General features: G+C 34.0%; 1 protein-coding gene across 1 annotated transcript in view; it reads left to right on the forward strand.

Moving 5' to 3' along the window:
* Ttc6 (tetratricopeptide repeat domain 6) overlaps positions 1-15612 on the forward strand; it is a 183707-nt gene that overhangs the window by 106780 nt on the left and 61315 nt on the right. The window contains exons 11-14 of the mRNA XM_026408982.2: positions 5330-5783; positions 6094-6223; positions 7277-7449; positions 9104-9240. Of these exons, the coding sequence (XP_026264767.2) occupies positions 5330-5783; positions 6094-6223; positions 7277-7449; positions 9104-9240 (894 nt within the window). The remainder of the gene's footprint in view (positions 1-5329; positions 5784-6093; positions 6224-7276; positions 7450-9103; positions 9241-15612) is intronic.

Below are 15612 nucleotides of genomic sequence, written 5' to 3' on the forward strand. Positions count from 1 at the left end.
TTTAGTAACTTTTCAGTTCGTTATTGTTATTAACAGAAGCGATGTACTATAAGGGGCTTCTACCATCATAACAGAATCACAGCTCTGTATGGATTTTTAGTATATTCTCAGTGGGAGATAATACAGCATGTTTATGTGCTAGTGTGAATGATTCAGTGGAGGGGGAACAGTGGATACAGAAAACCCAGGAGTTATTGAAAGAATGAAACCCTTGGGAAGGCAAAAGTGGATGAAATACAGAACATAAGTGCTACTTAAAATGAACTTAAAGGAGGGCATGTCCACCATTAAAAACAAAGGGAAGACTGGTGTATGTGATTCTATGTATTTGGTTATATGAAAATGAGGGAAGGTTTCAAGTCTTTTCTATTTTCAAAGAAGGTGAAGTTAAGTCCAGAGTGAAGGGGTGAAAGCTCAATTTCTTTAATTGAATTATGACACATAGTAGGAACTGATCCGCAATTTGATGAATAAATGATATAAGCCATTCATTTGTTCAATGTAAATTTATTGGGCAGTTATTACATACCAGACACTATTCTGGATAAGAAATAGAGGGCAGTAAAAAGACTAACAAACTTTCTGTTCTCATAGAGCTTGTATTCTAGTGGGAAAGAAGGGGAGACGGAGAAGGGGTGGAGATGAGATTAACAAATGATGTTAAGAGAGAAATGTTATGAAGAAAATTAAAGCAGTGAAATAGGGGTTACTATTTTAGACAAGAGTGGCCATAGCCTTTATGAGGTAATGATATGCAAGCATAGGATTGAATGGAATGAAATAGTGAGAGGTTTGAACATCTGAAGAAGAGGTAACAGCAAGTGCAAAGGCCCTGAGTTGGGGACATGCTTTTTCTTTTCTTTTCTTTTCTTTTCTTTTCTTTTCTTTTCTTTTCTTTTCTTTTCTTTTCTTTTCTTTTCTTTTCTTTTCTTTTCTTTCCTTCCTTCCTTCCTTCCTTCCTTCCTTCCTTTCTCTCTCTCTCTCTCTCTCTCTCTCTCTCTCTCTCTTTCTCTCTTTCTCTCTTTCTTTCTTTCTTTCTTTCTTTCTTTCTTTCTTTCTTTCTTTCTTTCTTTCTTAGGGACAGCATAGAAATTAGTATGGCAGGAAAAGAGGGAGTCAGAGTAGTGAGAAGTGAAGTCAAGGAAGAGGTCAGATTGATTTCATGCAGTGCCTTGTGGGCCACAGTAAATGATAAGTTTGAAATTATAAAAGTGCCAGGAAGTCATTGTGAACTTGATAACTGGGTAGTGCCATTTACAGATTATGGTAAGGACACTGGATTCTTAAATACAAAAGAAAACATTGGGAGAAGTGAATTGATATGGCATAGTTTATGTTTCCAAAGGCTCACTGTGGTTGCTGTGTGAAAAAATAGATTGATTGTAGTAGAAGCAGCGAGAAGGCTATTGAAATAATCCAGAAGAGAAGTGGTTGCTTGTCTGGGATGATCTAAGTAGTGAAAGGTGCTTGGACTCTAAGATAGATTTGGGGAGTAGAGTCAATAGTATTTACTCCTGGATTTTTTGTGGGATGTGAAAAGAAGCAGATTAAGGATGATTCCAAGGATTTCTCCTGGAGCAACTGGAGAGATGGAGGTTTGCTGAGAAGGGTAAGACTGCTTAGTGAACAGATAGTTATATAAGGCTTTGGTGGTGCAGTGTAGACAAAAATCTAAATGGACTGGACTTCAGCCTAGCTTTTTATATTATGAAGACATTGCAGGACAGCTGACATGCTGGTCAGGATAGTAAAGATAATATTATTGTCCCTGCTGTGAAAATGTAAACTTTACCTGATTCCCCATCTTGCAGAAAAGGAAAAGAAATTATATCAGGACCACAGCTGCAAACCAGGTGTCAGGAGGTATGTTCATTGCTTCAGTAAATATACCTACCACATCTGGAACTAAAGTTGTGGTTGTTATCAACACCTGATTAAATCTGCGATGATTTACAGTAATTTATATACAAGATTTTTTTTTTTTTTTTTTTTTTTTTTTGCTGGAAAACAGGTCCTTGCCTCACTAGATCCACTGTTAGGAGGTCTCAAGCTAAGATTTTTCCTATCACCTGATTTTCATTATTCCTTAATTGGATTGATAGATTTCGGTGGCACCCACAGAGGGTGTTGGTGGATCAGGATAAGTTGAAAGCAAGTATCTGATAACCTCCAGGAAGTCTTAGTATTTCTTCTTCCTCATACCTTTGGAAAGTTTTAGGGGAAATTCACTATGTAAATCTATGCCACATGGCAGGATTCTTTCTCAGTTGGGCCTGGCTTGGCCTTTCTGTCAGGTGAGATATTTTGGATGCAAACTTGCCTAGGTCTGAGAGTTAGGCAAAAAAGTGTCAATCTCCATTATAGTTGGTTAGCTTTATGCCCAGAAGACCTAGAATCTTCTCACCTGTGTAAGTCAAGGAATGCCCATCTATCTCATCTCTGAGTACTTGTGGTCATTTAGTTATGGCCATAGATCCTTGCAAATTAAGATTTGGTTATTATCATTCTATCCCTGTGGTTTATTGATGTAACTGTGCTTACAGGTCTTTGCTGGAATTTACCACATCTGTATCCAACTGTTCCCATTGGGACAATTGAACCAAATCAATTTTCTCATCCTTCTTCTTTATCATTTTTTTTTTCAATTCTAAGGTCAGCACTGACAAAGATTTTCAAGAATACTGTGATCCCTCAATTATGCATTTTCTGGGTTTTTTTTTCCTCCCAGAGGTTAAGACTTGACTAAGAATGTTCCATATTGCAGATCAATTTCCCATTTCTTTGAACCTTAGAGCTTACTCCTGTTTAGAAGTGCTTCTCAAAGTGCATCAATGTATGTTATCTGGGAACTTATTAGGTATGAAAATTCTAGAACTCCACACTAGGTCTACTGAATTAGAGACTTTGGGAGTGAGTCCCAGGAATTTGTGTTTTAACAAGACTTTCAGGTGATTGATGGTAATGTTTGAGCTCATTCTCTTAGAATATGCCAGGGTAGGCTATCCAAGGCTACACCAGCTAGGGCCAGTAGCACCCACCCAAGGCCACCTCCTGAATCTGGGGAGTGTGTAAATCAGGTTCAGTACAGTGCATGAGCAATATGACAGAGTAGTCATTGAAAGATATTTATGCAGGAGGGGAGTGAGTCTCACAAATGGGGGATCTGACAGTCCCTCAGTGTTTATTCTGTCAAAGGAAGGTAAGTGAGATTTGGAGATTCAGAATTCTCACCTTCATTCATGTCTGCTTAGATGTTCACATCTTTTATTTCAGTTTCCTATTCTTTCCCTAGCTTCATTACTTTGGTGCATAGTTTTGAGAGTGTGGGCATTTAATAAGTATTGCAACTATTCTTTTGGTCTGAAAAAAAGTCAGGACTACACAATGTTTATAACCATTATTGTTGTCCTAGTGACTAAGTGATAGCTTACCTGACCTCCTGGTACCTTACCTTTCAGCTGAATATCCTTCCCTCTTAGCAATGGTGATGACTTGAGAGGTGGATTAACTATTCCCTATTTTACCTTGGCAAGAAGGTTATCCTAGAATCCTTTATGTGTGGGTGTGTTTACTGAGTCCCGCTGTGGTACCAATTACTCTATCAGTAATTACAAAGATGCAGGTTCCCAGTAGTAAATGGCATTCTCAGCTAAGGATAATTCTGAGAGGGGCCGATAAAGGGGAAATTTACAAAGATGCAGGGTATAGGGAAACCACAAATAAGAATGCAGTTTCTGGGGCTAGAGATAGTCAAGTCACTCTACCCCTAAGTTTGAAAGGACAAAAAGGTGATTACTAGATCCTGGAAGAGTTATATAGAAACGGCTTCCTTGAAAGAAGTAGTTATCTTTGATCAAAGGTCATAGTCAATTTGAGGTGACCCTTCACGAAGGAGCCTGTGGAATAGATACCTTGATTTCATTTTCCTCTTTCTGAGGTTCCTAATTGGACACACTCAATGAGAACACAGCAAGGGAATATAGTCTGTACACATTAGTCTCCCATGACAGTGAGAAGGATAGGATTGATGTTGGGGTGCAAACAAAACCTCTCACACAGAAGTTCTTTCTAAGGTGACATTTGAACAGAAACATGAATTGAGAAGAATCCAGATAGTCAGAAGGGCTAAAAAGGACAATGTCCTTGAAGCTTGCTCTCAGTGATATGGCTGAAGAATAGGGTGTGAAGGAGGGTGTAGTGGTATCAGAGATCTCTGCTGGGACTTCATCATGTGTGACGTCGCAGGACATGGTGAAGGACTTGGTTGGTATTCCAGGTACCTGGGGAAGATCTTGGAGGAATAACATGATCTCACATACTTTTAACAAAAACATGCTAAATGTCATGTAGAAGATGGATTAGGCAAGAGAAGAATCAGGGGAGCAAGGAGTTATTGTACCCTGAACAGAAGAGATGATGATGTCTTGCACTAGAATGTGAAGAGGAGGGGAGAGAATTGGAAAGGACAGAAAACGGACTTTTCTTACTTTTGTTCTCCCAGTTTCAGCACTAGGTCTTTTTCAGTGTGTAGACTTAGTAAATGCCTGTGAAATGATGGGATTAAAAATGTTTTTTTTTTTCCTCAATAGAATGTTTCTCCTATCTCCGTGGCTAGGGCAGTACCCGTACAGACATACGATAAATGTTACTTGACCTTGAAGCATTGGAAAGCATACTATGCATTATATAATTTGATAGCTTACTGGAGAAGGGTGAAGTCTGGCTGTGTATTCGGTAGTCTGTTTGGAAGTATTTGTTCTTCCTTCCCACTTCCTCAAGTTGGTATCCTCTCCAGCCTCTGGGATGGCATTCCCCTTCTCACCTCATGTTTATGTCTTAATAGCAAGAAAACAAACTGGTTGAAAAATGGCCAAAGAACCTGAATATACATTTCTCAAAAGAAGAATTGCAAATGGCCAATAGATACGTGAAAAAAAATATATCAGGGAAATGTAAATTAAAACCACAATGAGATATCACCTTATTCCTGTTAGAATGGTTATTATTATTCCTTGTAATTCCTCTGGTGGAGGATGAGGTAGTGGTGTAAACTAAGCCTGAAAGGAGCACTGACCACATTATTTTCAATACTCTAGTGAGACTACTTCTTTAACAATAGTCTTTTGCTTTTATAAACTTGAGAGAAATTCTTCATTCTTTGTTGCAATTTTAATGAATTAAAAATCAAGACTTGTGGTGTATAAAATTAGCATGTAATTTTATTTTGATAATAGAAAAATAATAATAATTTGTGGCTGAGTTGATTTGTTAATCAGAAAGATAATTATGTTTCTGTAATTTAAAAAAAATTTATTCTTTTTAAAACTAGATCATTATCTCATGGAATACTTCCTGGAGAAAGGAAATGTTTTCTCAAAGTTCCATTATATGAACATCAAGTACGGTGTCCCAGCTTACCTTTGAAGTTAGATTTTGATAAATTTGTGGAAAGTAGGGGAGGAATACCAAGGAATACTAATCCTCGGATGTGGGCTGCTGAAATATTCATTAAAGATAAGATTCCGAAAGTGCCCCCACCAGTAGTGAAAACTTCTGTTGAAAAGGAGATTTCTGAAAAAGTTGAAGAACCACCAAAACTAGAATTAAGTGATTTTTTGGGGTGTGATCTTCCACCAGAAGTCATTGAGCATTATAAATCTGAAGTGAAAACCTTGACTCAACAAATAAATAATAAGATACTTCCTGAAGTTGCATATTGCAGGCGTGGAGCTATTTATAGGCATCTGGGAAAGTTACAGAGTGCCATGAATGATTTACAGGAAGTAAGTTTTTTTTTTAAAATAAAAAGAACAATACTTACCACTTGCATTGCTTTTGATGATATGGTAATTTTTGCTGGAATTTTCAATAATGGATAATTATATAGTATGTGGGATTGTGAAAATGCAATTACTGGCATTTCCAAATAATTAGCATTAAAACACCAGATTTTTGTTTGTCAGATTGGAATGCTTTATTTTATATTGTATGCACACAAAGCAACTGGGATTGATAGTGCTTGAAAAATTTATTCGATAGGATATCTGCCTTTAGCAAATCAACTTTAGTTAAATTTATGCATATGTTTTCTAGGCTATGATTTTGGAGCCAATGCTTCTCAATGCCTATTGGCACCGACATTTCATTTATCTTTTCCAAGACAGAATTAATGATGCTTTGGATGACTTGAATTATATAAGTAAATATAATAAAAATAATGCAGGTGGGTTGTTAGCTATGTTACCTATATCATTATCTCAGCTTTTGTCATTTATTGTTATTATAAGATACATAAACCAATAGATATACATTTTGCAAAAATGGATGTGATTCTCCTCAATTATTTTTACTCTTAATATTCAAATAATCCTGTATTGTTTTCAAAATGCTCTTCATGGTTTGAAATAGTCATTTCCTTAATATACCTTGATTCCTTACTGCTTATATCACAAGAAGTTTTAGAAGTGATCCACAAACCTTCCAAAAATCTGGTTCATAGTCATAGTATTACTAGGACTTCTTGGTTGGATTGATCTGTATGTGTGCCCTATGTACTCTCTTCTAACCCTCTCAAACCACCAGACATGGAACAGCCTAGAAATGAGAAAGATGTCATACTCTTCTTTGTACCCCAGCACCCAAACATAACTCAAGGTTCAATATACTTAACAATTGTTTAATGGCCTATGTTAATCTCTGCTAAAACCCATTTAAAATTTTGTGCTGTCAAGACCTAGCTTTTTACTATGAGCACTGAAAAAGTATGAAACATTTTAGACATAAAAAAGGTAAAAGGTAATTTGGCAATTTTATCACTTTCAAATTGAGAGTACTTTTAACCACAAATGAATATTTATCCAGCTTTTGAGAGCAATTGGCTTTGTTGAAATTTTTAAAAATTAAATGATTTTAAAAATATAATAGAGAAAATTATTTTAAAAACCACATTTTTGCTGGGTATGGTAGCACATGACTTTAATCCCAGTGACTCAGGAGGCTGAAGCAGGAGGATCATAAGTTTTAGGCCTGCCTCAGAACCTAGTGAGATCCTGTTTCAAAATAAAAAGGGCTTGGGATGTAGCTCAGTGGTCAACCCCCACAACCCCCCTTCTATTTCCAGTACCACCAAAAAAAAAAAAAAGTGTGTGTGTGTGTGTGTGTGTGTACACATATATATAATTATTTTTTAAAATCACATATTTAGAGAGAATAATGTTTTCAAATTTTTATTCTTAAAGAATTGTAACACTAAATTTGACCTTTTTCTCTTCTTTAGAGGCATATTTGTCAAAGGCAGAAATTTTCAAGAACAAAGAAAACACTGCTTTGGCAATTCTAAATTATACCCTGGCAATTAAGTGCAGGCCCACAGAAGCTGATAGCTATTTCAGGAGGGGTGAGATGCATGAAAAAGCAAACAGAGTACTGGCCATTGATGACTATTCTAAAGTAAGCTTTATTACATATAATGCTGCCATTTATATATTTTAGATCATGATATTCTTGTGCTCATGGTATAGCAAGGTTTTGAAAGTCTTTCATATATTTTTTATCATCAAAATTAATTTATTACAGGTTAGGAGCTAGAGCTTTCATTCTTGGTATTGATGTTAACCCTACTTCAATGATTTTTCAAAAAAATATTGGTTAATGGATTTCCCCTCTTGGACTTGAAACAGCAGGTAAAGAAGTTGCTCTTTCCTTCAGATGATAGAGAAAACCATATTCCATTTTTTATAGCTTCTTCTCTTTTGTAGGGAGAATCTACCTGCTCTCAAAGAAGCTATAGTTACTGTTTTATTCATTCATTCATTAACTCACAAATATTTATTGACTAAGGCACCATAATGTAGTGGATAAAAGTTGGTGAATAAAATAGACATTTTCTGCTTATACAGAGTTTATAGTTTCAAGGACATATATTAAGGATAGATTTAAACACATACATGAATACATAATAACAAATTATGATGGATGCTGATGGAAATGAGGACAGTAGGAGAATATTTCCATTTGGTTGAGGATGTTGAACCGTGCTTTGAAGCTACAGAGGCAAGGTAAAGTATTCTCCTAACTACAGAAAAATATGTAACTCTGATCTTCTGACTTTTAGTTTCAAATTCCTAGTCCTTAGTTCAATTGAGAATTTAGAAGAAAGAATTTAAGTAATTTAACTTTCCATATTCCCATCTATGATGGTTTAGTCACTTCCCTGGCACTCTTCTGCGTGAGGAGCATAAGTTTTGTAACTTCTGGTTTAGAAGTGACCAAAAATTCCTTTGAAGATATTGAATTATTAGATTATTTTAAATTAATTTTTTACTTATATATGCCAGCAAAATACATTACAATTCGTATTATGCATACAGAGCACAAAGTTTTCATATCTCTGGTTGTATTCAAAGTATATTCACACCAATTTGTGCCTTCATACATGTACTTTGGATAATGATGTCCATCACATTCCACCATCATTTTGAAATTATTAGATTATTGATTCCATTCCTCTACTGGGCACCATATTTTAAAAATAGATTAATACAGCACCAGAAGGCTTCAAAATCCTTGAAAATACATGATAACCTTTGTGCTTCAATTGTTCCCTAGTAACAATAGGCGAAGAACTTTACAACTGAGCTTATGATTTAGTCTGTCACTGTATGGCTTTTGTATATCTAAGTGAAATGGAAAAACCAAGCCACTACCAATTCATTTCTTTTTATCATGTTAGAGACTAGATTAATCCATAGCATTGATGTAATCTAATCTGTTTCACCTTTAATTAGGATAAAATGCTGTGAGAGATACAATGTAGCCCAATTCTAGTTGAACAATTCATTTATGAATTATTGTCAGTAAAAATTTCAGTGGGCAAAAGACTTGGCTTCTTATACATGCTGTTTCTTTTTTAAAAAAACTATTTTAAAGATATTCCCTTTCAAGATGATGAATGGGTTTCTTAATATAGTCTTTAAATGTAAATGTGAAAATTTTGGTATCTCAAAGTGTGATTTTCTTTTATGTAATATAAATTTGTTATGTGACTATGTATGTAGCTTTTAAAGCATGTAACATGTCTATATACCTCTCCATGCCCCTGTAGTGTATTTTTTATGATCCCCAAAGAGTAGATGCATTATTGAAACGTGGGATGTTTTTCTATGAAAATGAAAATTGGACTTCAGCCATACAGGATTTTACAGCTTTGTTAAATATAGAACCCAAAAATTTGCAAGCAAGGTAAGAATTATTTTGGGTGTGATCTTATTTTTGAAATTATTACTCTTTGAAATACATTTTCAGGAAATAAAATTGCTTGAAATACATCAATAACCCCTTAGAAATAATTAATCAATTTTCAGTGCCACCTAATGGATGGTAGTGAATAACTTAACAGGCATAAATGAAAACTGAGTTATTTTATCTGTATTTCCTAAATACTAGTTACATTGTAAATTTCTAAAGCATTGGCCATCACCTATATTTTTCTTTTTCAAATTTCCTTTTAAAACATATCCTCTGAATACAAAGAATGGTTTTTTATATATATATTTTTAAAATCTTAATGTATCTTGTATATTAAAACTCTTCTTCCAACCTTGTGATGTATAATACACTTCTCATTTTGTTGTTTTCCTTTTAAGCTGAGCTCTACTTTGAAGAAGTATAAATGTGCATATAGTCAGGCCTATTCATCTCTTCCCTTACAATTTTTTAATTGGTGCATTATAATTACACATAATAGTGGAATTCATTATACCCTAGTCATGTAGTAAAGCATGCATCTAGAAAATCAAATGAAAGGGCAAAGTGCATCTTAATGACTAATCATCATGTGAATATCCCTGTAACCATCACTGGGTCAAAAAGACATTTTCAGCACTCTGAAAACCTCTGGATCTTTGTCTCTTCTAGAGAGACAAAGAGACTCCCTTATAGTTTTTTATAGTTGCAGCACACAAGTGTACATCTATAAACATTCTTAGTTGAGGTTTACCTATTTTTGTTTAATGTTACATAAATGGAATTATATGATAGTGTTCATCCAGGTCTAGCTTCTTTCACTGAATATGGTGCACTATACATTACAATTTACTTATCCATTTTATTGTTGATGAATTTTGAGTCCAGCTTTCAATGATGAATATTGATCCCTTGAACATTCTTGTGCATGTCATTGGTACTAATACAACATTTCTGTTGTACATAAAATGTCTGGTTGATAGAGTTTGCAGATGTGCAACTTTGGGGCTCAACTGGTTTCCTAAAATGGTTATACTATCAGAAGTTCAACCCAAGCACTTAGTATTATTATGTTACTTTCATATTTTAGTCATCCTTGTGCATATGTAGTATGACCCTGTTGTATCCGAGTTTTCTTTTTCTTCATTACCAACACGATTGCTTTTTCATATATTTATTAACCATTAGATTTCCACTTTGTCTGCTTATTTCTCATTAATTTCTATAAGCTCTTAAATTTGTTGGTTATTTTTATGGCAAATATTTTTTTCCCATTCCTGATTGTCATTGCATTCTTTAAATATTGTCTTTTGGTAAACAGAGTTCTTAAATGTAATATGGTCTGATATATCATCTTTTCTTCTTTAAGATTCATGCTTTTTATGTTATATAAGAGTTTTTTCCTACCCTGAGTATTCTATTTTTATAATTATTTTAAATTTTAGTTTGATGAATTAAAATGGTTGGCACTATTACATTAAGTTGAATTTTTGTAGGGATGAGCCAAAATGTATCTATTGACCTTTCAATATTTTTTCTTCTATTAGTCTTGTATATTTTTAAAATTTAGATATTATCAATTTTATGTGAGCTCTATGTATATATGTTCATCATGTCTCATTAAAATTTGTGTTAATTTTTAAAAGAAATTTATTCTAATTGTTATATATGACAGCAGAATGCATTTAAATTCATAGTATACATATAGAGCACAATTTTTCATGTCTCTGGTTGTACACAAAGCAGAGTCACACCATTTGTGTCTTCATACATGTACATGGGGGTAATGATGACCATCTCATTCCATCATCTTTTTACCCCCCTGCCCACTCCCTTCCCTTTCCTCCTCTTTGCCCTATCTATAATTTATCTATTACTCCCATGCTTCCCCTCCCCAACCCCATTATGAATCAGCATCCTTATATCAGAGAAAACATTTGTCATTTGTTTTTTTTTGGGGGGGGGTTGGCTTACTTCACTTAGCATCGTATTCTCCAGCTCCATCTCTTTATCTGCAAATGCCATGATTTTATCTCTTTTATTGCTGAGTAATATTGCATTGTGTATATATACCACATTTTCTTTATCCATTCATCTACTGAAGGGCATCTAGGTTGGTTCCACAGTTTAGGTATTGTGAATTGTGCTGCTATTAACATTGATGTGACTGTGTCCCTGTTTTTAATTCCTTATAGAATGAGGAGTGGAATACTGAGGAGTGAAATAGGTGGGTCAAATGGTGGTTCCATTCTCAGTTTCCAATTAATCTCCATACTGCTTTCCAAATTGGCTGAACCGATTTGCAGTCCCACCAGCAATGTATGAGTGTGCCCTTTCCCCCACATCCTCACCAACACTCATTGTTGTTTTTATACTTAATAGCTGCCATTCTGACTGGAGTAAGATGAAATCTTAGAGTAGTTTTGATTTGCATTTCTCTAATTGCTAGAGATGTTGAACATTTTTTTCATATATTTGTTGATTGATTGTATATCCTGAGAAGTGTCTGTTCCATTCCTTGGCCCATTTATTGATTGGGTTATTTGTTTCTTTGGTGTTAAGATTTTTGAATTCTTTATATATCCTATAGAATAGTGCTCTATCTAACCTGCTTCAGTCTTTTTGCTAAGGATTGCTTTAGCTATTCTGGGTCTCTTAATTTTCCAGATGAATTTCATGACTGCCTTTTCTATTTCTATGAGGAATGTCATTGGAATTTTAATTGGAATTGGTAAAAATTTGCCCCCATTCTGTAGGTTCTCTATTCACCTCACTTATTGTTTCTTTTGCTGAGAAGAAGCTTTTTAGTTTGAATCCATCCCATTCATTGATTCTTGATATTAATTCTTGCACTATAGGACTCTTATTAAGAAAATTGGGGAATAATCTGACACGATGAAGATTTGGGCTTACTTTTTTCTTCTCTTAGGTGCAGGGTCTCTGGTTTAATTTCTAGGTCCTTGATCCACTTTGAGTTGAGTTTTGTGCATGGTGAGAGACAGAGCTTAATTTCGTTTTGTTGCATATGGATTTCCAGTTTTCATAGTCCCATTTGTTGAAGAGGCTATCCTTTCTCCAGTATATGTTTTTGGCACCTTTGTCTAATATGAGATAACTGTATTTATGTGGGTTAGTCTCTGTGTCCTCTATTCTGTGCCATTAACCTACAAGTCTATTTTGGTGCCAATACCATGCTGTTTGTTACTATTGCTCTGTAGTATAGTTTAAAGTCTGGTATAGTGATGCCACCTGCTTCACTCTTCTTGCTAAGGATTGCTTTAGCTATTCTGGATCGGTTATTTTTCCAGATGAATTTCATGACTGCTTTTTCTATTTCTATGAGGAATTTCATTGGAATTTTGATTGGAATTGCATTAAATCTGTATAATGCTTTTGGTAGTATGGTCATTTTGACTATATTAATTCTGCCTATCCAAGAACAAGGTAGATCTTTCTATTTTTAAGGTCTTCTTTAGCATTCTGTAATTTTCATTGTGGAATTCTTTCATCTCTTTTTCCTTTAATTCCCAAGTATTTTATTTATTTTGAGGCTATTTAAATGGGAGTAGTTTTCCTAGTTTATCTTTCAGAGGATTTGTCCCTGATGTACAGAAAGAAATGGCTTTGATTTATGGGTGTTGATTTTATGTCTTGCTATTTTGCTGAATTCATTTATTAATTCTAGAAGTTTTCTGGTAGAATTTTTTTGATCTTGTAGGTATAGAAAGATCATATTGTTGGCAAATAGTGATAATTTTAGTTCTTCTTTTCCTATCCATATCCCTTTAATTTCTTTCAACTGTCTAATTGCTCTGGTTAAAGTTTCAAGAAAACTGTGTTAAATAGAAGCAGTGAAAGAGGGCATCCCTGTCTTGTTCCAGGTTTTAGAGGGAATGCTTTCAATTATCTCCATTTAGAATGAAGTTGGTCTTGGGCTTAGCATGTTCCTGTTATTCCTAGTTTTTCTAGTGTTTTGAACATGAGGATGTGGTATATTTTGTCAAATGCTATTTCTGCATCTATTGAGATGATCATATGATTCTTATCTTTAAGTCTATTGATGTGATGAATTACATTTGTTGATTTCCGAATGTTGAACCAAACTGCGTCACTGGGGTGAACCCCACTTGATTGTGGTGCACTATCTTTTTGATACATTTTTTTAAATTTGATTTGCCAGAATTTTATTAAGAATTTTTGCATCTATATTCATTAGAGATATTGGTCTAAAGTTTTCTTTTTTTGATGTCTCTTTGTCTAGTTTTGGAATCAGAGTGATATTGGCCTCATAGAATGAATTTGGAAGTGTTTCCTCTTTTTCTATTTCATGAAATAAATTTGAGGAGTATTGGTATTAGTTTTATTTATTTATTTTTTTGAAGGTCTTGTAGAACTCAGCTGTGTATCCATCTGTTCCTGGGCTTTTCTTGGTTGGTAGGCTTGAAATTGATCTGTTTTACTTGTGTATATCATTCTGTCAGTTTGGGAAAATCATGACTCTAGAAATTTGTTGATGGCTTCAATATTTTCTATTTTATTGGAGTACAAATTTTCAACATAATTTCTAATTATCTTCTATATTTCTGTAATGTCCATTGTGATATTTCCTTTTTCATCACAAATGTTAGTAATTTGAGTTTTCTCTCTCTTTCTCTTTGTTAGCATGGATAATAGTTTATAAATTTTATTTATTTTTTCAAAGAACCAACTTTTTGTTTTCAATTGTTTCGTTTCTTTCAATTTCATTGATTTTAGCTCTGATTTTAAATATTTCCTGTCTTCTACTGTTTTTGGTGTTCATTTGTCCTTCTTTTTCTAGGGCTCTGATATGTAATGTTAGGTCTTTTTATTTGCTGACTTTTTCTTCTTTTAAGGAATGAACTCCATGCAATGAACTTTCCTGTTAGTAGTACTGCCTTCATAGTGTCCCAGAGATTTTGATATATTGTATCAGTGTTCTCACTTATCTCTAAGAATTTCTTAATCTCCTCTTTGATGTCTTTTACAACCCATTATTCATTCGATAGCATATTATTTAGTCTACAGGTGTTGGAGTAGCTTCGAATCTTTATTTTATCATTGATTTCTAATTTCATTCCATTATGATCTGATAGAATGAAAGGTAGTATCTCTTTTTTTTTTTTGATAAGAGTTGTTTTGTGGCATAATATATGGTCTAATTTAGAGAAGGATCCATGTGCTGCTGAGAATAAAATCTATTCACTTGTTGATGGATGAAATATTCTATATATATCTGTTAAGTCTAAATTATTGATTGTATTATTGATTTTTATAGTTTCTTTGTTTAGCTTTTGTTTGGAAGATCTATCCAATGATGAAAGAGGTGTGTTAAAGTCAACCCAGAATTATTGTGTTGTTGTCTATTTGACTCTTGAACTTGAGAAGTGTTTTTGATGAACAAAGATGCTCCATTGTTTGGGGCATATATATGTATAATTGTTATGTCTAGTTGATGTATGGTTCCCTAAGAAGTATGAAATGTTCTTTTTTGACTTTTTTGATTAACTTTGGTTTGAAGTCCATTTTTAAAAAAAATATGAAGATGGAAACCCCTGATATTTTCTGCAGTCCATGTGAGTGAGATGTTTTTTTCCAATATTTCACCTTCAGTCTGTGGATGTATTTTCCTATGAGATGAGTCTTTTGGAGGCAGCATATTTATTTTTTTTTTTTAAATCCAACCTGCCAGTCTGTATCTTTTGCTTGGTGAGTTTAGGCTATTCACATTCAAGGTTATTATTGAAACATGATTCATACTCCCAGTCATATTTCTTTATTTTTGGTATTTAATTTGACTTGGTTTCTCCTTTGATTAATATTTCCTTTATTGTAATACTTCCCTTTCCGATTTTCATTGTTTTTTGTTTCCTCCTCATGGAATATTTTGCTGAGGATGTTCTGTAGTGCTGGCTTTCTAGTTGTAAATTCTTTTAACTTTTGCATATCTTGAAAGGTTTTTATTTTATCATCAAATCTAAAGCTTAATTTTGCTGTATATAAGATTCTTGGTTGGCTTCCATTTTCTTTCAGAGCTCGGTGTATGTTGTTTCAGGATCTTCTAGCTTTCAGGGTCTAGGTTGAAAAGTCTGCAGCTATCCTAATAGGTTTCCCCAAAATGTAATCTGATTTCTTTCTCTTGTAGCTTTTATAATTCTCTCCTTACTCTCTATGCTAGGCATTTTCATTATAATGTGCCTTGGTGTGGATCTATTGTGATTTTGTACATTTGGGGTCCTGTACATTTGATTTTCCAATTCATCCTTCATGTTTGGAAAGTTTTCTGATATTATTGTTCATTCCTTTGGTTTGGAACTCTATGCCTTCCTCTATCCCAATAATTTTTAAGTT

This window comes from Urocitellus parryii, chromosome 6 (genome assembly GCF_045843805.1).
Source record: "Urocitellus parryii isolate mUroPar1 chromosome 6, mUroPar1.hap1, whole genome shotgun sequence".
NCBI classification, from domain to species: domain Eukaryota; kingdom Metazoa; phylum Chordata; class Mammalia; order Rodentia; family Sciuridae; genus Urocitellus; species Urocitellus parryii.